General features: G+C 29.0%; 2 protein-coding genes across 6 annotated transcripts; one reads left to right on the top strand and one right to left on the bottom strand.

Annotated features, from left to right (window-relative positions):
* The first annotated feature begins 4193 nt into the window (after positions 1-4193).
* LOC111035948 (histone-lysine N-methyltransferase SUV39H2-like) lies at positions 4194-12626 on the top strand. Of its 5 annotated transcripts, none has more exons than XM_022317791.1 (4): positions 4194-4533; positions 4622-4771; positions 4840-4903; positions 10609-12626. In XM_022317791.1, exons 2-4 carry the CDS (start codon positions 4715-4717, stop codon positions 12555-12557), a joined length of 2070 nt encoding a protein of 689 aa, XP_022173483.1. In that variant the 5' UTR covers positions 4194-4533; positions 4622-4714; the 3' UTR covers positions 12558-12626. The 5 variants fall into 5 exon arrangements, with proteins under 5 accessions (XP_022173483.1, XP_022173481.1, XP_022173480.1 ...); XM_022317789.1 differs by having other exon boundaries at positions 4606-4771; XM_022317788.1 differs by having other exon boundaries at positions 4589-4771.
* Positions 12627-18868: 6242 nt separating this feature from the next.
* Positions 18869-21404, bottom strand: LOC111035956 (ATP synthase subunit O, mitochondrial). Its single transcript, XM_022317800.1, has 6 exons — positions 21261-21404; positions 21158-21205; positions 20981-21091; positions 20779-20911; positions 20155-20267; positions 18869-19154 (listed from the first exon to the last, which is right to left on the bottom strand). The coding sequence occupies exons 1-6, from the start codon at positions 21285-21287 to the stop codon at positions 18954-18956; spliced, it is 633 nt and encodes a 210-aa protein (XP_022173492.1). The 5' UTR covers positions 21288-21404; the 3' UTR covers positions 18869-18953.
* Positions 21405-21655: the final 251 nt, after the last annotated feature.

Genomic DNA, 21655 nt, shown 5'->3' with positions numbered 1-21655 from the left:
AATTCTTAAATTATCAGTGATGCTGGAAACATATTAAATGTACTTATTTTACGTTGAGCTGTTTTAAAACCAAATTACAACAAAATGACAAACGTTATTCTTTGTGTTAATATATAATTTTGTCCAAATTTGAACTTAAAACGTCTGTAAAAAATACCTGTATTTACACATTTTTTAGATTTTTAGTAACGGAAAAAACTACTAGGTGGAACCTTGTTTTAGATTTTCAATCCTTAGCTATACAAATTAAACATTCTATACATTTTTAACTACAAAATCATTTTCAATTTGATAAATATTGTCGAAATTTGAACTTAAAATGCCTACAAAAAAATCCTTAGTATACATATATGTATTTTAATATTTTTCAACTGCTGTTGTAAAAATATTTCAAGAGTCTTGTATTCAATGTTCACGCTTTTTGACCTAACGATTAAAATTTTATTGACATTTTTATAAAAAAAAAATGAAAATTTAAAATTTCCGTCGACAGCTTAAAATGAGTCAAAATATTTTGAAAATTTTATCAAATACAAGAATTGATAAATTTTACATCTGGTCTAAATTTTAAGTGTCTACAGTAATTCGTTTTTGAATTGCAACAAAATAAGAAAACCACTACATAAGAAATCGAGTGAATGTTGTACAAATTTCAACTTCAAACTCTCATAAAAATTTAATTAGACTTTCCGGGAGAATTTTTTTTTTTTTGATAAACGTAGACAAACTTTTAATAAATCTTGTATTAGATTTTTAAAATTTAGATATAAAAAGAAAATTTATGAATTTCTAACTCAAAATAATTTTGCTAATTTTCGTGATTTTTACGATTTTTGTCAAAATACTAAATTCAAACGCTCATAAAAAATTATTGTGTATTTACTCTCAACTTTTTTTTAATTTCCACTAACAACAACTTATGAAGAACCTTGTATTACGTTTACAAGTTTTTTGACGGAGCAGAAAATTTTTATCGATATTAGTTTAAAAAAAAAAACAAATAAAAATCGAAAATTTCATATGCCTATAAATAGTTCAACAAAGAGACAAAATATTTTATGGTGTATAGAAAATGCTAACACAAACATTCTATAAAAATGTCGTGTAACTACGATCATTTTATTTAGAGTTACACTAAAAACCAAAATTGATTTTGGTAAAAACTGGTTTTCCGTAAAATTTTCGTTTTTCCTGTCGCTTTTGAAAACTATTGGACATTTTAAATTTGGCCTCCCGGATGCACCAACTAGATTTACTTTCTTACTAGTTATGTTGCGGTTGAAGAAAATCGAAGCACTTTTACTGCCCCAAACCGTGATGACAGACTCAAAAAATAAATGAATAAATAAAAAACACACATCATTATGAAAATGAAATCAAATTATTCATCGCTCCGCTCAGAATTTAGAAGGGGAAAGTATGTAACCAATCAGTTCTCTGCTGTACCTACAATACCTATAGATGTCGAGTGTACCTCCCCATTGAGTAAGTTACTATAAGTGTAAAATTTGAATTCAATAATAAATCATTCCGTACGAAAAACGAGTCCGAGTGAAAATCGTTGACGGTCTGTCTGTTTGCCTATATATTATTACTATAATATATAAGTATATTTTATTTAATTACCTATACATATTAATATATTATATTTCCGCAGAAATTAATTTCACCATAGTCTCTAGTAATTATTGTAGTTATGCCTTATGTAGTAGGTTGATTTAATTGTTGTTGAAAAATGCGTTGCATTTGAAAATTTCATTGTTTGTATCTATAAAATATAGTTTTATACCTAAGTTTAAAGGTCAAATATTTTTAAATAGCTATAGATAATAACGATTCATAAGGATTAAGGAACCTTGTATTAAATTCCCATGCTTTTGAAAATGTCAAATATTTCAAAGCAGCTCAAAAAGAGTGAAAATTATACCATATGCTTATCGAATAATTTATCATAAAAACTTGGTGATAGTTTCAAGTATCTACGGTTATTTGTCTTGGAATTACAACACAATAAGAAAATCGATCGATGAGAAATCGTTATTTTAAGCTTGAATATCCAATTTAGTTAGAATTTAAACTTGAGACGCTCATAAAAAAATATTTGTAGAATTAAGCTCAACTTTATTTTATGCTTTCAGACTTCAGTACCAACAACTTGTAAAGAACCTTTAATGCATTTAATGAAATTAAAATTAGATTAAATTTTATGGTATGAAATATGAAATTATTAAACGTTATACATTTTACTGCAATGCAATAATTTGCTTAAATTCCAACATAAAATATGGTTGTAAAAAAAATATTGTTAAGGTCCCCAAAAATTACAGCAATACCTAGCAGTAGCGGTGGTGACATAATATAGCGGAGCAGAATATACCACCAAGACAATAGAATTTTACCGTCTACGCTGCAATTAAGTACACTGTACAGCTGTCTGTTTTGTCTCCTTAATATCTCTAGCCTTTATGTGTACAACATGGAAAAACTGTTAAGCTCTGGACAACTATACTCCCTCTGTAGTTATAGTAGAATTACCAAAATTCCACAGCGCATAGACGCATAGGAAAGAACTTCATCTGTGTAGTGGCGTTATTATTTTGTTCCGATAATGTTTAATAATTAAATGAAAAAAACAATAAAATCCTAATGTTTACAAACTGATAGCTTTAATTGTGTTTCTGTTAACCAAATAATAAAAACACTGCGACACAGATAAAATTCTTCCCTATGCGTTGGGGAATTTTGGTAGCAGTATTTGGTAGTATTTTTGAATAGTTGTCCAGCGCAAAACAGTTTTTGCCATGTTGAACATTTTTAAGACGTCAAGACGATGTAGGTACAGAAGATATCTACTAAATTCGAAATTTCATCTATTCTGTAGTATATTGTGGTAGGGTGGTAGGATGTATCGTGTATACTCTATGGTAGGTTGTAACCTACCTTGTAGTAGTATTTATTATTTAATCTATTCTGTAGTATAGAAGCACGATTTAAGATACTGGTAACTCAAAGCAGCATAATTTTTGATGCCCTATGTATATCCTCGATTAAGGCCTACGCCCTGCAAGAATCGCAACCAGCGGAAATTGATGTAGTTACGCAGTGTATATTTTCTTGATAGATATTGTATTCTTTTTATTTCGATAGATATCTTGTAATCATGTACACTGAGAGCACTAGCTGTACTTCTCAGTTCTTCCTACAAACAGCTGATTTTTGGGGATAAGCTGCGAGCATCACTCTGGAGACCAGTTTCTATACAGCCGTTTAGTTAATACACAATAATTACGGATTAACACAGTACCCACCCGTATTTTTCGTTCAAATACATGTTTCGGAAGAAATGAAGAATAGCTTTCATTTGGGTTACAGTAGCTGTCCAATAATACAATTTTGCAAACATAAAGATGTCAATAATACTCTCGTTTTTACGTTGGTTTTTAGTCGATAGGTATAATACACTTATTTTTATTAACTGAGTAAGAATTTAGTTTATTGTTATTAGTTATGCATCATATAAACAGACCAAGTTGACTTATCAATTATATCGAACGTAAAACCACGGATAATAATATTGTCATCTTTATTATGGTAAAGTTTGGTTTTTTTAGATTTATTGTAGTTTGAACAAGAGACGTTCCCCTGAGACATGTTTATAGACATTTTGATTTTTGATTTTGACTCCGACTCATACTTACAACCGTCTAGTGCCGCTCTCGTGGCAACAGCGGCTGCGTTCTACAACTGACAACTCTACTCACACACCAACCATACTCGCAAGCAGTGCTACCGTACCACAAGTCAAAATCGGTTACCTATCCCGTTTCCGGACGGTAAACAATTTCATATAATATATTTTACCCAAATTATTGTCAATACGAATAACGAAAATAATAATATTGACTAACAGCAATGAATGTTATTTGGTTACTTCCGATTTAATAATAATTTATCCTCACTTATTACCATGGATTGTGGAAGCTTGGATAATATGGTAAGGAATTTGGAGCGAGTAGTAATTATCAGTGATGTAGTTAATAATCGATAATTTCTCATAAAAACTGTTTTTTCTATTAGTGGCGTTACTGATTTGAGGTAGGCTTTGATTTATTTACATTTTTTGAGAATTACCTGCATTGATAAGATGTGCACCATTTTGTGGTTGGCTACAATGCAAATGATGATAGTGTAGAATAAATAATAAATATCATGCAACCGGCGACCGTTCTGAGATGATTAATCTCAAATTTACCTCCATAGCTCGATAAACTATAAACAACTAACAAGTAAGTAATGGCGGTGCGGTGCATTTTGCATGCAACAGCTTGTGCTATACTACAATATTCCGATTGCCGACATTTGTGAAATCATAATTCGTATTGCATTATTGATGTATTGCGTATTTATGATTTAAGTCCAAGTGAGACGAAATCGAATTTTGAATTTTAACTACTTACATGGAATACCCACGTTCTTTGTTCAAGCAGTCTGATTCCGGTTGGCCAGGCTGCTACCCAGACTCCAGAGTCCAGAGTAAGTTAGTAGAATTTTCGTTGTATCTATTTGTTTTTATTGTTTTTCATTACAGAGAATTTTTAAAAATAGTGGAATTACTGCTTAGTGCTTACGTCGTCGTCATTGTGCTCACATTCTGTCGAGGAACGTCAATATCATTGTCTAAGATCTGTTGATAATCTATCCGCCATTAACCATCATGTCTGATGATCTGTCCAGAAACTCCAGTGAATATGACCATGAACCGAGTACTTCGGTAAATATTTACTGTTTATTATGTCCAACTATTAAATAAAATTTTAATATTCATTGTTTTTTTTAAAGGGTGTCGCCACACGCAACAGCAGTTCACCAGAAATAATTACTTTTTCTGCTATCAACAGCCTAGGTAAATAACTAACATGATTTCATTAAATATATTATATTCGATAATGTTAAGTGCAGGGCTTGAACTTAACAGCACTAAACAAACTATAATATAACATTATAATTCAATAAATCTTGAAATAATATGGAAAACGGACATTTTGTCTCTGCAAATAAACCAACGCACCTGATAATTATTTAGATTGGACGTTTGGCCTCCAAGAGTTATAAGACGTTTGGTCCTCTATTATTTTAAATCAGTCAAAAATTTAGATCATTTTTTAAAACATTAAATTTCAATTCTTAGTAAAAAAAATGCAAAATGTCACTAAAATTATTTAATTTATATTAATTTTCATCATGCAAATTTATATAATATAAGTAAACTTTATACATTTACACTATTACTTATATTTTGATATTTTGATCCAGTCACTCCTTATTTTTAAATTAAAATGTGTGTACCATCTCATAATTATTTACATGATAAATTACTTATTTTGGTACTTTTCTGTTATCCCTACTACCACTCGATGCCATGACTACCGCAACTGCTCAATTCTGTTATCTCCACTACTTCAGTACTATCCAGATAACTATATTTTAATACATAAAACACATGAATTGCCATTTATATAATAATGTATATTAGTATAACTTCATCAAAATTATCACAAAAAAATAATAATATTAAAAATATCATCAAGATATTAAATAGTACATATATAAATAAAAATAAATTATCACAGTTGTATTTAGTCAAAAATTCTATTTTTAGTGACCAATTTTCAAAAATATTTTTCAATACGTATCGAATGGTTTTCCTTCAATGTTTTGTCTCCAAATAAACTCCGCCAGATAGAACTCCAAAAGATGGCGTCTGTTTCCTGTATGTTTTTTATTTCTCCATTTAGTGGAGCCCCAAACTTATTCAATATGCTGCGTATGGACCCCAGTAACTGGGTCAACTAAGTTATGAGTGTGATTGACTGTACCATGGGTGTATCCGGCTCTGGTTAGTTTGTGTGTATCATATTTACGTCAACAGTCAGAATATATGGTTGTTCCTACCTACATATATTGTTTTATTACAGTTGAAAGTGTTTCCTTTGTACTATTGAGAACTAGGATTAGAAATGTCTCTTTTGTTTCGGTACAAATACCTCCAAATATCCCCTGTTGTGGTAATATCCCTCCAGCATTGTTCTTTTTGAAAACATACTCTCGTCGATTTCAACAATTTTTCCTGGTCCTCCGATTTGTATTTGTTGCTTTTGACTGTTATTGTACACACTTCACGCATGTAATTATTCCAATTGACAACCGTTCAATGACTCATATCCAAATGCTTTTCACAAAATTTAACCGAGGTTAATTCTGCACTCCAACAATATATATAAATCAGAGTATTGTTAAAAAAGACACGACTATTTTCAAACCAATGACCCATACGAATTTTAGTTTTACGCTGACACACCTTGATGTTGCATTTCCAAAAAATTTCTCTTTAGCCGATGTATAGTTTTTTTTTATTGCCGTTTTTGCATTCACGGTGTCTCGGAAGTAAACCTCTTGAAAAAATTCAGACCCATATTTTGCACTGTTTGGTAAATTCCACAGATTCATAACTATTTTTAAATTAATAAATCCAACAATTGTAGGCAACAGATAATCGAGTGAACTGTAGTTGCGGCATCTGTGTGGTAGTCGAGATAACAGAATAAAGACTCGTTGTAGTAGGGATACCAAAAAAGTACCCTTATTTTAAAAATATAAAATATAGGTACCTACTACCTACTATGGACAATATTTGTATTCCTTTTGCAAATATATTATATTTTTGTATTATTTGAATGTGACCTAAAAAAATTATATTGTAAAGCATATGAATTTATTTACTATACAGAATTTTTAAAAATGTAAAATAAAAAAAAATTGACTGATGACTTAAAATACCGGTTGACCAAATGTTCACCCTGCCAGGCGAATTAAAACTTTACAGCTTTGTCACTCAAGTTTGTTACCTCCCCGCCATCCATAATAATGAATACATCTGAATTGCACCTAATCATCAACATTTGTTTGATATTTTCAAATAGTTGAGAACTTTTTTTTTGTCGGGTAGTTCTTATATCTCAAAAAACTTTGTTTTATGTCAACTGACTAAAATTGGTGATTTGTGATCAACCATTACACTAGCATTAAATCTTTGAATTCATCAATTTTGAAGTTTTACTCGGTGCCATTTAAAATATTTTTTATTATAATTAAAGTATTGAAACCTTAGTTTTTTTCCATATTTTATTAAGCTTTTCCACTACAGATTTGAAACTCTGATTGTGTTTGTGTTCATTTTGTCTATAATTGTTTTGCGATGTTAAATAAATCTACTAGTTAAGTTTTTCTAGTTGAGCAATTAATTTAGATAACTAGTTAATTTAGGTAAATTATTTTTACATTTTATATAAAGGCTGAAATGTCATTAAATTTCAAAAGTAATCTGTTTTGTCTTTATGACTAATTCAAAGTTTTTTCTTCAACAATTGTTGAATGTTCTGTCCAGCTTATTCTAAGCAGCCTGCTGTAACACCATATCCTAAACTCTAAGAGTCTTTATTTTTCAATCTTACCTATGGTCCATGTCTCACTTCCATACAATGCTATGCTTCAAACAAGACTTTAAAAGTTTTTCTGTTTCCTCGCTTTTATGTCAATATTTCTAGATATAAACATATTTTTTCTTGCTCTGAAATGCACATTTAGCCTGGTTTATTCTATTTATTATCTCTCTAGTACTACGGCTGTCCATAGTTATCTTACTTCCTAGATATTTGTATTCATTCACTTGCTTTAGTGTATCGCCATCTAGGGTTTTTGTGTTTGGGTTCCTTCGTTACCGCTACAAATAAGGATCCTAATTTTTGTATTGTATTCATTTTTTATTGTTACATTCATTATTTCTAAGATATTTTGCAAGTCCTCTTTATTGTGTGTTATTAGCTACCGCAATGTTGTCTGCAAATCTTAGCATATCTATTCTTTTTCCATTTATTCTTATCCTTAATTTAATTTCTTCTCTTACTTTATTTATCTCTTGGACATATAGGTTAAAAATAGATAAAGACAGTGTATACCCCTGTCTTACTCCTTTTCAAATTTTTACTTCTTCTTGGCTATTTCCACATCGTACTATTCTTGTTTCTTGTCAGTATAAACTTTTGATTATCCTTATTTATCCTTATATGTAACCTCAACTCTTTTCAAGATTTTAAATATTGTCTTCCATTTCACATTGTCAAAATCTTTTTCTAGATCCACAAAAGCTATAAATGTATACATATTTTGTTTTTCTATTCTACTTTCCAATAACTTGTTTAAGTGCCTATCATTAAACCAAACCAATTTGATCCTCAGTGAGGAGTTCCTCTATTTCCTGTTCTAATTCTTTTTAACACAATATGGGTAAGGATTTTTGAAGCATGTGATATTAAACTTGTTGTTCACATGCTTATGCCGTTTTCTTTTGGAATTGGTACAATTATTCACTTTGTAAAATCTTTCGCTATTTGTCCAGTTTCATAGCTTTTTTTGATCAGTCCATATTTTTTGGTATTTTCTCCACAGGTTTTTATAAGTTCCGCATGAATTGCATCAACTCTTGGTGCTTTTTTGTTCCTTAACTCTATTAATGCCCTATCAAATTCTTCTTTCATCGTACTTTGGTCTAATTTGATTGTCTTCTATCTCTGTATCTATTGTTCTAAGTACTTTACATTGTGCTACTTCTGCTTCTTCATATATAATATTATCATTTACTTCTTTAATACTTGCAGCTTTAACTTTTCTTTCCCCAAAAAATCTTTTAACCATTCCATACACCTCATTCATTAGTCCCAATTTGAAAGCTTTATTAATATCCTAGCAAATATTATTGAAGAATATTTCCTTGGTTTTCTTGCATTCTCTATTTCTTACATTTTTTAATTTCCTGGATTTTTTCATCCCTTTTTGGTTTGTAGCATTTTTAATTTGTATATCTCCTTTTCATTAATTATTTCCAGGATTTCTTCGTTTATCCATTCTTTTCCTTTTAGTTTCTTTTGATTTCACTAAAATTGCCTCTGCATTGTTTAATATGCATCATTTTACATTTTTCTTCTATGATTGTATACTTTGTAAATCATAGGTATCCATTATACAATTGTTCTTTCTCTGTGTGCAATTTTTGTTTCTTCTACTTTTAGGTTTGTTAGTTGCAAATATCTACTATCCTTTTTCTTTTGTAGTTCAGAAAATTTGAATTCGCAATGCATCAAAACAGATTATGGTCACTATTAATATCTGCTCCTGGATAACTTTTACTGTCTTTAACTTGATTTTGTATCTTTCTCTTACAAGTATATAATCTATTCATGCATTTCTTATATCACCAAAAGCTTGCCATATACCTATATATATCATCTTCTTTTGTGATATTAGAAGAGTGTGTTTGTTATGGCCTACTAGTTTATTTCGTAATAAGAACTCTCCTTTTGGATTTCTAATTCTAAGTCCTTACTTGTCTACAATATTCTTTTTTTTCCCTCCCTCTTTCCTTTGACAGTCTTCATCAAATCATTTAGTTCTTCATATATTTTGCTACTTCATCGTCCTCTTCCTCTGAGGTGGGCATTTAAACTTGAATTATCATATTCTATCACTAACTGTACATATTCCTTTTACCTTGTGTCCCATTTTTTTTTTTAAGAAGAAGAAAAACTATTCTTCAATTGTACCTAACCTTTTGTTTTCTGTTCCTGAGTAAATTTTTCTATATTCCTCTATCCAAAAATCTACTGATATAGGCCATCGCATTTCTGAGATTCCCAGAATATCTATTTTAATTCTATTCATCTCAACTTTTAGGTTTTCTAGTTTCTCTGTCTGCAGAAGTGCTCTGACATTCTAAGTATCTAAAGATTAACTTCTTGAGTAGTCCCTTGTCGGAGATCCGATTGGAGGATTATTTTACCTCCAGAATTGTTTAGTGTTTAATTGTTCATACTTTTAATTACTGATACTTAAATATCTATTTAGTTCTTTAATGTTATAGTTTTCTTTTGCTTTTTGCATTCCATGCTGTTAACAAAAAAAGAAACTCATTCATCCACATTTAAGATAAATTTCTTACCTTTAGGACAAGAAAGTGCCCTTCTATCACGCAGAGAGTTGCACCTTATACTGGAAGTAGTTATTTTTAATGACACTGGAATCTCTTGCCAGAAAATTTCCGCCTATAGAGTTCGGGGCCCCAATTTTGTTAACCTGTTGTTTATGGCTTATTATTGTCCTATACTTCCTCTGACGGTTCCTAAATAAATAATATTTTCCATAAATATTTTGATCAAAAAACTTAAAAATGTAAACTAATTAGTTCATACTGAAACCAAAACATCACTGATAATGTTAGTACAATAGATAAATTGCAAATGCAATATTACCTATCTAGTAATAGCTGACACATGGTCTGCTCAGAATCTTTTTTTATATAATTTAATTCTAATTGAATGCATCCATTACAGTGACTCATATAACACTTAATGTATAGCTAAGCAGTACCCACTTGCCCAACTTTTTAAATTTCTTGACTGTGTTATCTCATAATTTATGAGTGCGAAAAAAATTATTGTTGTAGCTATTGACGTTTGGTACAGTATCATATTTAGTTTTATATAAATTTTGTTACAGAAATAAAAAATGACAACATCCAAGAAATTACAAGACGTAGTGTTACACCTTCAGATATTACCAAACCAAGTGGTTCAAATAAGGAAAAAACTTCAAAATCTGATTTAAATTCATCCGGGATAAATGTAAGCTGTTCTGAACAAAATATTGTAAAGAGTCCAATTGATCTAAAATCTTCCATGTTAAAAAGTCTTTACTTGTCAAATACTGTTAAAATAGTTTCTAAAGATGTTGTTATTGCTGATTGTAATAAGGGTAAAAAATCAAGAAAAGAAGGCAATTCGATTAAAAAAAATACTCAAAAAGTTTCAAGTCTTGTAATAAATAATGACGATTCAAGTAGCAGAATGGAAACTGATGTTGACATAGACATAGTCAACATGAATATAAATTCTCCTATTTGTATCGAGGAAGAATCTAATGATAGTTTGAATTCCACTTCAACAACTATTATGGTTCCTAATTTGGTGATGTCAACTCCTGAAACTAACAATAGAGTAAAAAGAAATTCTAATAATTATTTATTACCTTCTACTTCTAACTGTGATATGTCACCTGGTAAATCTCAATCAGGATCTAAAGATACTGCATGTATAACAATTCCATCTATTTTAGAAATAGGTGATCCATCATACAGTTTTATAGTTTCTGATTCCAAAATACAAGATTTTATAAAAAATGCAAAAATGATGGAACCAGATGATGCTGATTATGCTTTTGACCCGACAGAAATAGATGAAATTATTGATCATGAAGTAATTTTGGGTACTCGTTACTACTTAGTGAAGTGGAAAAAATGGTCTAAAGGATTTAATACATGGGAACGTTTTGGTGCTTTGTATAAGTCACAAAAACACCTACATAAATATATCAAAAATCTTAAGACTGATAAAGATGTAAATAGTTGTAAGCATATAAATGGAATAGAACTTATGATGTCCAGAAAAGTTATTTCCAACTTGTTTGATTTATTCAGAACTGAGACTGGCTTATCTCTGCCAGCAATTTTACCTGAACATATAATTGGTTTATTTAATTGCCTTGATGTCGGTCCTACTCGAAGTCAAGCATTACGAATTAAAACCTTTCAATCGTATTTGACTACAATCGCTTTGGGTTATTTTAGACAACAACAATTAATCAAACTCAAACAGTGGGAAATTGACATTAATGTAGTGACTCAAGGTTACCAAATAAAAGTAGAAAATAACATGGACCTTGAAGGACCACCAGATTTATTTGTATATGTTTCGAATTATGTTCCCCAAAAAAACATTATTATACCAGATGATCCTCCTATTGGATGTTCTTGTAGAAGAAATTGTCAATCTCCTGAAGAATGTTGTTATGAAATGTCGGGTTGTTTAAAAGCATATGATAAAAATAAGAATTTAGTGGTAGTTCCTGGTAGTCCAATATTTGAATGCAATAAAAAATGTAGATGCACAAAGTCTTGCACAAATAGGGTGGTTCAACTTGGTAGCAATGTGAATATTTGTATTTATAAGACAAGAAAATATGGCTGGGGCGTTAAATCTGCCCAAAACATTCAGAAAGGTCAATTTGTAGGTAAATATATTGGTGAAATTATCACAGTTAAAGAATCTGAACAACGTTTAAGTAAAAGAACGTCTTCATTGGATAATATGTGGAACTTAGATTTTAATGATCCACTGAATTATAAATATATCATTGATGGTACACATTATGCCAATTTCACATATTTTATAAATCACTCATGTGATGCCAACTTAAACGTTTATGCTGTATGGATTAATTGCCTTGATAGAAATCTTCCAGAGCTAGCCTTATTTGCTAGTAGAGACATTTTAGCTGGCGAACAACTTACAACTGATTATTTTTCTCGGATTAGTGAAGAAAATACTTTGAAGAAAAATGGCACTAAATGTCAATGTGATATGAAAAACTGTCAAGGTTATTATTTTTAATAGTACAATTACATGTTTATTATAAGGTTATTTTATAAAGCTACTCTTTATACTTATTATAAGTTTAATACTTTATGATATACATATTTTATGTTAATGTTAAGTTTAGACTAGATTTGATTATATTTTTGTACTGATTATATTTTACAAATTTATGTACAACATTTGATTTAATTGATACTGTTTTTTTCTATCATTTAACTATTTAAGGTTAGTTATTAAAGAGAACACATTTTAATATCCTCATTTTATTTACAATAGATTTTTAAGACAACATTATTTTTATTATTATTAACTCTATACAAATAATTCAGCTAATTTTAAGAGATATTCAGTAAATAAATACATTTTTAGTTTTATACAGTTTCAAAATGTTTTTATTTTTTGTGTATTCATTTTATAATAGGAAAAAAAGCTTTATCTTCAACTTTGAGGGTTGTTTCTAGCAACAAATAATAGTTAAAATTTGAGAGGCCAAAAGTGGAAATCCCTAATTCTCTCTGAAGTAATTGGGGTAAACATAAAAAATCAACCTCTAGGTTTTTAAAATTGTATACATGGTCCCTCCTATATTTTCTTTCAGAAACCTAAGTCTCAAAAATATATACTCGCAATTTTTTTTATTGACGTAAGTTGATATTTTGCCAATGTTAGATATTGAAGCAAAAAATAAAATTTTTTTTTATTTCATTTTAATTTAAAAAATATTATTTGTAATTAGGTACTTAAAACTTTTTGACACAATATATCATGGCTTAAATATACTAGGTTATTGCAATAGTACCCAACTACATAATTTTATCACATTAAAGGGACAACCTATAATTAAGCCATTTGTCGTACCCTTACTCTACCATTTTATTTTGTTTGAGTAGGCCTATGCCTAACCTTGTTTTCAATAAACAATGTATTATTCAAAATATTTAAATTAATTTTAATTTATAAGCCATTTGTTTATACTATTACAGTAATTGGATTAATAATATAGTTAGGTACTCTGCTTCAATGTTAGAAAGCAAAGATATTTCTTATTATTTACTAACAAAATGTGCAATATGAGTATCCAATATTGGTCGATTTGCTTAAAATTGTTGGAACATTTTCTAGCTTAAGAAGACTGAATAAGTACTTAATCCTGAAGTACATCTATGAACCAACTGGGCAAAAACATTTTCTAACTTGTCAATTTAATATATAGAAAGAGATCTATATTAAGGATGATTTTCAAGAATCCTAGCCATAGTTTATCATTAATTACCTGAAACATTCATTACGCACACTTTAATGATCATCACTCACAATGCTGGTTATAGGACATTGCCTTAATCTGACCCCTTAAAAATGGTTCGCTTTCAACAACCTCAATAATTATAGCTTCCCCCCTACAACATTTCTGCCTATGCCACTGTTACATATAATACATTTATAATTATTTACTGTTAGGAAATAATATAACTATTGATTAAATACATATTAGAGTGTCAAATAATAAAATAATACAAATATGTAATACTGTTTATTATAATTTTAATACTATTATATTAATTTATATAAATGTATTTTTCTTTGCTTTCGTGGAAGCAAATTCTTTTAATGTGTGTATGAAGTTGAAATTCTCTAGGATGTCATTTTCTGTAAATAAATCATTATGGTTGTCAGATTATCTTGTAATAGATCCTCTTGTTTTTGATACAATTTAATTTTTTTTAAATTTTTTTGTTTTTTTTTTTTTAATAGCTTAGAAAATGCTCTTCCTGCAGCACAATTAAGAATAAGCTACTACATAAGCCTACAGGAATATGGCAAGATATATTTTGTTAGCAATTTGAATATTGAGAAAAATATATAAAGAATATGCCTCCCTCCCTCCCCCCATGGAGCATTTTGTGCACATCACTTCCACCAACATTTAGTCTACACTCTACATTGATCATAAAATTGCTTAAAAGGTAATGCTTTATTTTTTGTTAATTTATTGACATCATGCTGTTGGTTTTATATTTCTAATAATTTATTAAAATAAAAATAGTTTATCAGTGTATGCATTTTTTAAAAGCAAAAACTAACTAATATCTGTAACAAAAGAATACAATATTATTTTTATTTTAAATGCCTACTTGTAAATTATATTTTATATTATTTTATTCAAATGAAATACTGTTCAAATAAATTATAAGAAAAACAGAATTCAAACTAAAATTTTTGATAAAATGGTTTAACCAAATATTATTGCACATACCTAAAGTTTTATTTTTTTCATAGTTAATGGTACACTAATGTCACAACTCACAATTTTACAGTCCCATTATAAAAAAACAATAATAATATAATATATAAAGCACTTATTTTTTCAGAAAAATATAGTTTATTAAGTTAAAAAATTTAAATTCTAGGTTAGGTAATTGGCAACCTTGAACCTACATTCATTAAACTATGCCAAAATGTACTATTTTTTGGAAATGGTACGTACTACGTTACCTATGATGAACTATTGCCTTATAAAATATGCTATTTCCATTGAATTTTTACATTAAAAACATTTTCATGATGCGCTACACGGTAATTTGTCTCCGTCTTACAAGTGCGTAACATAGTCAATTTTAAGTTCATCAGATCACGTTTAGTTCCGTTAGTTTAAAAATTGGAGTGAATTTATCTCTTATATGAAATTTAAAGTCAAGATATCTTGGGCATCTCATTGGCTTCTTATTATACTTTTATTTTAAAGCGAGTTATGAGTAGGTATTGTAAAATTTACAAAAAGTTTACAATTTTAAATTACTTACTCATAACTCGTGAAGTAAAATTTGCTAAGTTACGCACTTGTAAGACGGAGAAAAAAATGTCCGTAGCGTAGTGTCCTCTTATAAGTTATAATTATAGTCACAATTTATTCAAAATCATGTTATTCCCACAATTCATTATAGTCATAAATCAGTATGAAGAAAAAAGTTGATCATTTAACTCAAAGAGTAGGTAGTAATTTAGAGCCAATTGGCTTGATCGGGCGGGACTCCTTTCGCTTTTTGCCCAAATATTTTAAAACTATTTTCCCTTTTCGGCCAAGAATATTTTTTGATGAAACACTTTTTGATCAAATTTCTATAACACACAATTTGAATAAAAAGTGATACGATTACGAATTTCAATTTTGTGGTCGTATAACTTTCAAACATTCTAGCATAGATTTAATTTTGTTTTAATTTTGTCCAAGTTTGCATTATAAATTTCAATTTGTTTTCTTGTTCTTTTCAAGGTTTGGGTATTCGATTTTCTTTAATGTTTTTAATTTTTAGATAAGTTTCACTTTGGATGTCTAACGTTATATTAATAACTCCGTGAATAGAAAGATGTGAAGTGTAAGACTGTGAGTTATTATGTCAGTGGAATGATTCTGGCCTATCATTGGTCGTTCAAAGTCTCTCTGAAGGTTTACTAGACACCAGTCCATAAAATTGGTGGAAAACTCGCATTATGGCATACATAATTATCAAAAATATAATTCGTAAAATCAAAGACTTTGGTAGGAGCGTTTGCAATTAAACACGAAAAAGCACCGCCGACTACATTTTCGGGTAAAAAAACCAAGAGCGAAAAAGCACTTTAACCAAATACCTACTTCTGACTTTGAAATGTATTATTTTAATAATTTGTTTTTGCTTTAGATTTTTCTAAGTCAACTTTGGCATAAATGGAATCTACAGGCCATAATTTTCTTTATAGCATTCTCTGCGCTTTTTTCAAATTAAAATGAAAAATTGTATTGGAAAATTGTTAGACGGACAAGACCTATATTTCACGGAGCGCAATCCTGTTGCGTTGTTTGCATGTGTTAAGGTACGGTTTCCCTGCAGCGTCTAGACGCAGCGTCAAGCGTCACTACCGGTCTGGACGTAGGTTGCGTCTAGACGCCGCGTCCGACGCAGCCATGCTGTTCTCGCGTCTGACGTTGCAGGGAAACCGTACCTTTATGTAAAAAAGTTGGACTGGCGCAATCGTATTACAGCCGATTCGAATTAAAAAGTCGATGTTAATTATTTATTTTCAATTTTTACTTAGTAATTGAGTATGAAATAAAATACGTACTAATAATTATGAAATTGTATTATACGATATATTTTATCGTAATTAGATCGTTATAAAATGGCCAAACTAATAATATCGGTGATTATTAGATAATTATTTCAGAAATTATGCGATGAAGTCGTTTTAATGTTAAAAGTTCGATTAAGCATTGAAGACCTTGAAAGGAAATTTCTGCCTCATAATTTAACAAAAAATAATCGTAGAGATAAGTGTGGGTTCGAAATTAAAAATTTTTTCATTTCATATATATATATTTATTTAATTTACATTGATAATTAATGAAAAGCATAATATTTTATGAGGATCGTATGGAAAATTAAATGGAAATCATGCATAGTCAAACAGTGGAACAGCACAGCCTATTAGACCATGTATTATACTTGTCCGGACCGACAGTTACCTCTAGACGCTGCAGGAAAATCGCAGCTTTAAACAAGTTTGAACAACATGAAATTTGCTAACTTCCAAAGGGAAAAATAACGTTGGAACTCACAAATCAAGATGGGCAGAGAGACTGGGAAATTTAATGTTAATCACCATATCCAAAAGCCACTTTCAAACGGTCATGGCCAAATTTTTCTGGGGCACAGGCAGGTTTAAATAACATTTTTACTTTCATCGGAATCCTAAAAATTATTTGAAGATTTAAAAAATTTGGTGTTATAACTTAAAAAGAGTTAAGTAAGAAAGAATGTAGGTATATTATACTGTCTTACGACTTACAGTTTCTTATTTAAATTTGAAAGATAAAGTTACTGCAGTTATTCAAAATCTGAACCTTTTTGATTTTGTCACCCTAAATCCTTTAAAAATTCATAAAAAAAAAAAGAAATGGTGTTTATATTTTTGTAGAATTAAAATCAACGATTTGGGAAAGTCAATCGCAAGTATACTTGAAGAAAAGTTATATCTGTTTTTTTAAATTCTTTAAAATCTTTTTTTTTATTTGAAAAATTTACAATAGGTAAAAAATATGACTGGTATAAGCATATACATGAGCATAATTATATAAAACAACACATGAAGCTCAAGTTAAGGGAATCCAAGTCATCCAGTGATGAAACCCCTGATACTTAATTTGTTAAATCAATTATTTTAATAGGTCACAGCACCAACCACCAACACATCTTGAGGCGGTGTGGTGGGTTGTCAAGAAGAGTATATGATGATAGATGGGAAACTTAAGGGTGTTGTAGTTTGGAGTGAAGATTAATATATTTTGGTTAGTTTATAAGTTGGTCATCTGTTGTAATATTTAAATCTTTGTGTAAGGTATTATTTGTTAGGTGCCAAGAGGCCATGGCTATTAGCCAAAGATTGATGAACCGAAAGGCTTGAATTGGGCGGATTGAGGAAAGCACGTCTAAATTTTTAATGTTCCACATGTATTAGATTAAGAAAGAAAATCACCGTATTCATTTCCTTTGATATATTTTGATTTGTTTTCAGCAAAAATCAATTCAACCTACAAGTAGAAAAATTAACTACTAATACTAATCGATATTGTCAATCATTATGCATTTAAAAAAAAAAAAAAATAAGTAACAAAAAATGACTTTCCATTTTTGTTTACTCGATAAACATTCAATTTTTTTTATTCCAGTTTTTAGAAATGATTAGCTCATTTAGTAGTTTTAATTTTTTGAACTAGATTATTTAAATTTTCCAATAGTTTTTAAAATATAAAACTGCAAAATCATAGTAAAAATACAAACTAATGTCCTCAAAAAATTATAGAATATAGTTTTTCCAATATGATTTTAAGAATTTCATAATGAATTAATATCATTATCAAAACCAATAGTCCATTTAGTCATAACCATTAGTCATTACCTATGTATGTACAATTTAAATCTGCTAACCAAGTATTTCAGGAAAAAATAAATAATAAAGAATGCAATAGCAGTTTAAAATATCAAAAATGTATGGACCTCTACATATTGTTCATATCATGAAAGATGGAACAATTTTAAATTGCACATTAAAAGGAATACTCAAAATAGCAGATAGAATTTTAAAAAATCCTATAATACTAAGTCATTTATAGGTTATAATCCACCATTAAAAAGCCCAGAGAAGGCTGGAGAAGTCTTAGTTGGAAGATACTGAATATAATTACCTTATTTACACTTTGCCCCAATAAACATAAAAGACAAACATACCATCCATTTTTTTTTTGTAAATAATCTAGAATTTTTAATGGTAGAATTAAAAAAAAGAAAACATTATAAATTTACATAGATGATTTATAATAATTAGTACACACTAAAATATTCCATTTTTTACTATGACTAAGCATTGTATTTAAATTTAAACAGCATCCTGGATGATTTCGGTGTACTTCTTAATTTTTGTAGCAACACTCATATCAACATATTTGTCGCCAATGCTGACAATCATTCCACCAATAAGTGTTGGGTCAACTTTTAATTCTAACTTGATTGTCTCTCCTTTTTTGGAAAATGCTTGCAATGTTTTTTTAAGTTCCTGTTGATCAGCTGAATCCAAAGGCTAAAAATCAAAATACATATATAATATTATTATGTAGCTGACTATATTGTATTAGTATAAAACATACTATAGTTTAATACATATTGCATATAACATTATGATATGTATACATATGTTACATGTTATAGCAAATTTATGAAATAGATACAGGTTATTTCCGCATCGGTAACTTGGTAACAATAGTAACTTTTTCATGAAATGGTCACTCCTACATTATATTTTGTAATTTATTTCACAATGTGCACATCCACATTGTGAACTGAAATTAAGCATTTGCTGCACACATCTATTAAAATTGTGTTTACACTTAAGGGCACCACTAAATATTTTAGCTAGATGATTTGAGTTGAAATGGGGCTATTAATAGTAGTGAAAAATTCAATATTTTTTATTAAATAGCAAGATCAATTTTTGAAAACAGAATGTTTAGTAATCACAATATTGAAAAAGTTAGAGTAAGTTGAAATTAATGAATATACAATATTTTAAAATTTTAAAATGCTTATTTTATTTGCAAGATGACCCCGATATTGTTAAAACATGATTATTTTTTTAGAAAAAGAAGACATATACAGACACTTATGTTTATTAAATAACAAAATTTAAATAAAAATTTAGATATAACTAGGTAAATTGTATAGATATTAATATATTTGTGTGTTATTTACTAATTTATAATATCCACTTCCAATAAGTTGACTTAATTTATTGGAAGTGTATATTATCTTTACTTGGCTTCTTAATCAAACTTCCAGACTTTATAAACGTGATTGCAATAACCAAAATCATAAATAATAGCTGTTAGGTCATAGACCTTAAAGTTAAGTAAAAGTGCAACTAAGTATATTTTTTTTAGTATGTAGATTTAAAATGACTAAGTTACTAAAAAAATTTGTATTAAATACTATTATACATAACTTAGTTTATTTGAAAATAAACGAAATAAATATAAACTTAATCAACATATATAAATTAATAAGCAAACATATTTGGTATGTACCTTAGCAGTTGTTACAACACACGCCAAGTCTCCTCGGTGTGCAGCCATGATAATTTTGAAACTGTTGATGATTGCATTTAGTTTTTGTAATCTTCCATTTTCAGCTAACATGCCTATAAGTAAAATATTTTTCATATTCAAGTATTTGCAAATATGCAAATTATATATTACATAATATATAAGTGTTAAATCTAAAATATACTTTAAATATAGGATGTATAACCTCTAATTATAACAAGTAGTTAAATGTAACAACTATATTTTTTATTTAATACATTTTATAATAAAATATATTTTTTCTAATTAATGTTTATGAATGTTATTTTACTACCAAATAAAACTTAATAGTTGAAGAAAAATAAACTAAATTGATCAGAAGGCTAAAAGAATTTAGCAAATTTAGCACACAAACAAATTGATTCTGAGTACTATTAGATTGAGAACTAAATGAATAATAGTGAAGGTCTAATAGATTGAAATAGCAATACATTTGACAACATAATCAAGAAATAGAGCTAAGAAATATTTATATAGAATTGTTACACTAGATTTGTGTGAATTATATCATCGTACATTAATGAATTACATATTGGACCTACACCAAAATATATAAATTGAACATACTCAAAAAATTGGATGACGGAGGTGAAAGGGCCAGTTTCTTTGCAGCCAATTGTAAAGTACTAGACTTTAATGACCTTTTGTTAATCGGGTTATCGACAAATTCCTTAAGGACACTATCTGATTTTAATGCAGTCTGTAAAATAAATGTTAGCACAGTGTGTAGAATATGTAATTGTATCAATAAGATAAAAACAACTAATACCTGAAATTTGATTAAATCTTTCTCGATCGCTTCCAATTTATTTTGTTTGGTTCCGGCAGAAAACAAAGCAGTGGCATAACGCCCTTCAATACCAAATACTTTAATTGGGGGCTGTTTATAATAAAAATAAAATGTTCAGTACACAGATGTATGAAAATCATGTAAAAAATAACTCACTTTGACCATTCCTTGGGTTGAGCTTGAGGATGAGCTTAACGACCTCACCTGTAACATCAACAACAATAAATATGAACTGACAAAAACAATAATATATACTTACAACTGTTGTGAATTTTGTGGATGCCATTTTGTAATTTATAGTTTAAATGTCTTTCTCAAACTACAACTTCAACAAGACCAAAAATTAATAGGATCTTAAGGGAAGGTCAAACTGCTCAAACTAAACTCATATTAATTTTCGTTATCAGTATTTCAAAAACATATGTATGAGATTATTACAGTGCAAACGGTCTAGTGATAATCAACTATTGTCAAATTCCCACTGTTCAGTGTTCACTGTTACTGCGGGAAATAACAATTTAGGTACGTCGATTTGAGGAATGCACTGTACTCAAAGGCCGAACCGTCTATGATTATGTCACTGAACTCTATACTGTATAGAGTTCAGTGGATTATGTACTGGAACTTTTGAACAATTTATCAAATAATTCGTTT

This window comes from Myzus persicae, unplaced genomic scaffold (genome assembly GCF_001856785.1).
Source record: "Myzus persicae strain clone G006 unplaced genomic scaffold, MPER_G0061.0, whole genome shotgun sequence".
Lineage (NCBI taxonomy): Eukaryota > Metazoa > Arthropoda > Insecta > Hemiptera > Aphididae > Myzus > Myzus persicae.
The sequence above is the reverse complement of the archived record's forward strand: the minus strand, read 5'-3'. Positions and strand labels throughout refer to the sequence as shown.

What these genes read in the sequence shown, in the direction of transcription:
- LOC111035956 (XM_022317800.1), bottom strand. Translation starts at nt 21,287, where the DNA reads ATGGCATCCACAAAATTCACAACAGTT. An exon ending in CAACCCAAGGAATGGTCAAA is followed by an intron (nt 21,092 to 21,157) that starts GTGAGTTATTTT and finishes TATTATAAACAG; the next exon opens with CCCCCAATTAAAGTATTTGG. An exon ending in GTGTTGTAACAACTGCTAAG is followed by an intron (nt 19,155 to 20,154) that starts GTACATACCAAA and finishes TTTGATTTTTAG; the next exon opens with CCTTTGGATTCAGCTGATCA.
- LOC111035948 (XM_022317791.1), top strand. Translation starts at nt 4,715, where the DNA reads ATGTCTGATGATCTGTCCAGAAACTCCAGTGAATATGACCATGAACCG. An exon ending in ACCATGAACCGAGTACTTCG is followed by an intron (nt 4,772 to 4,839) that starts GTAAATATTTAC and finishes TTTTTTTTAAAG; the next exon opens with GGTGTCGCCACACGCAACAG. An exon ending in TTCTGCTATCAACAGCCTAG is followed by an intron (nt 4,904 to 10,608) that starts GTAAATAACTAA and finishes ATTTTGTTACAG; the next exon opens with AAATAAAAAATGACAACATC.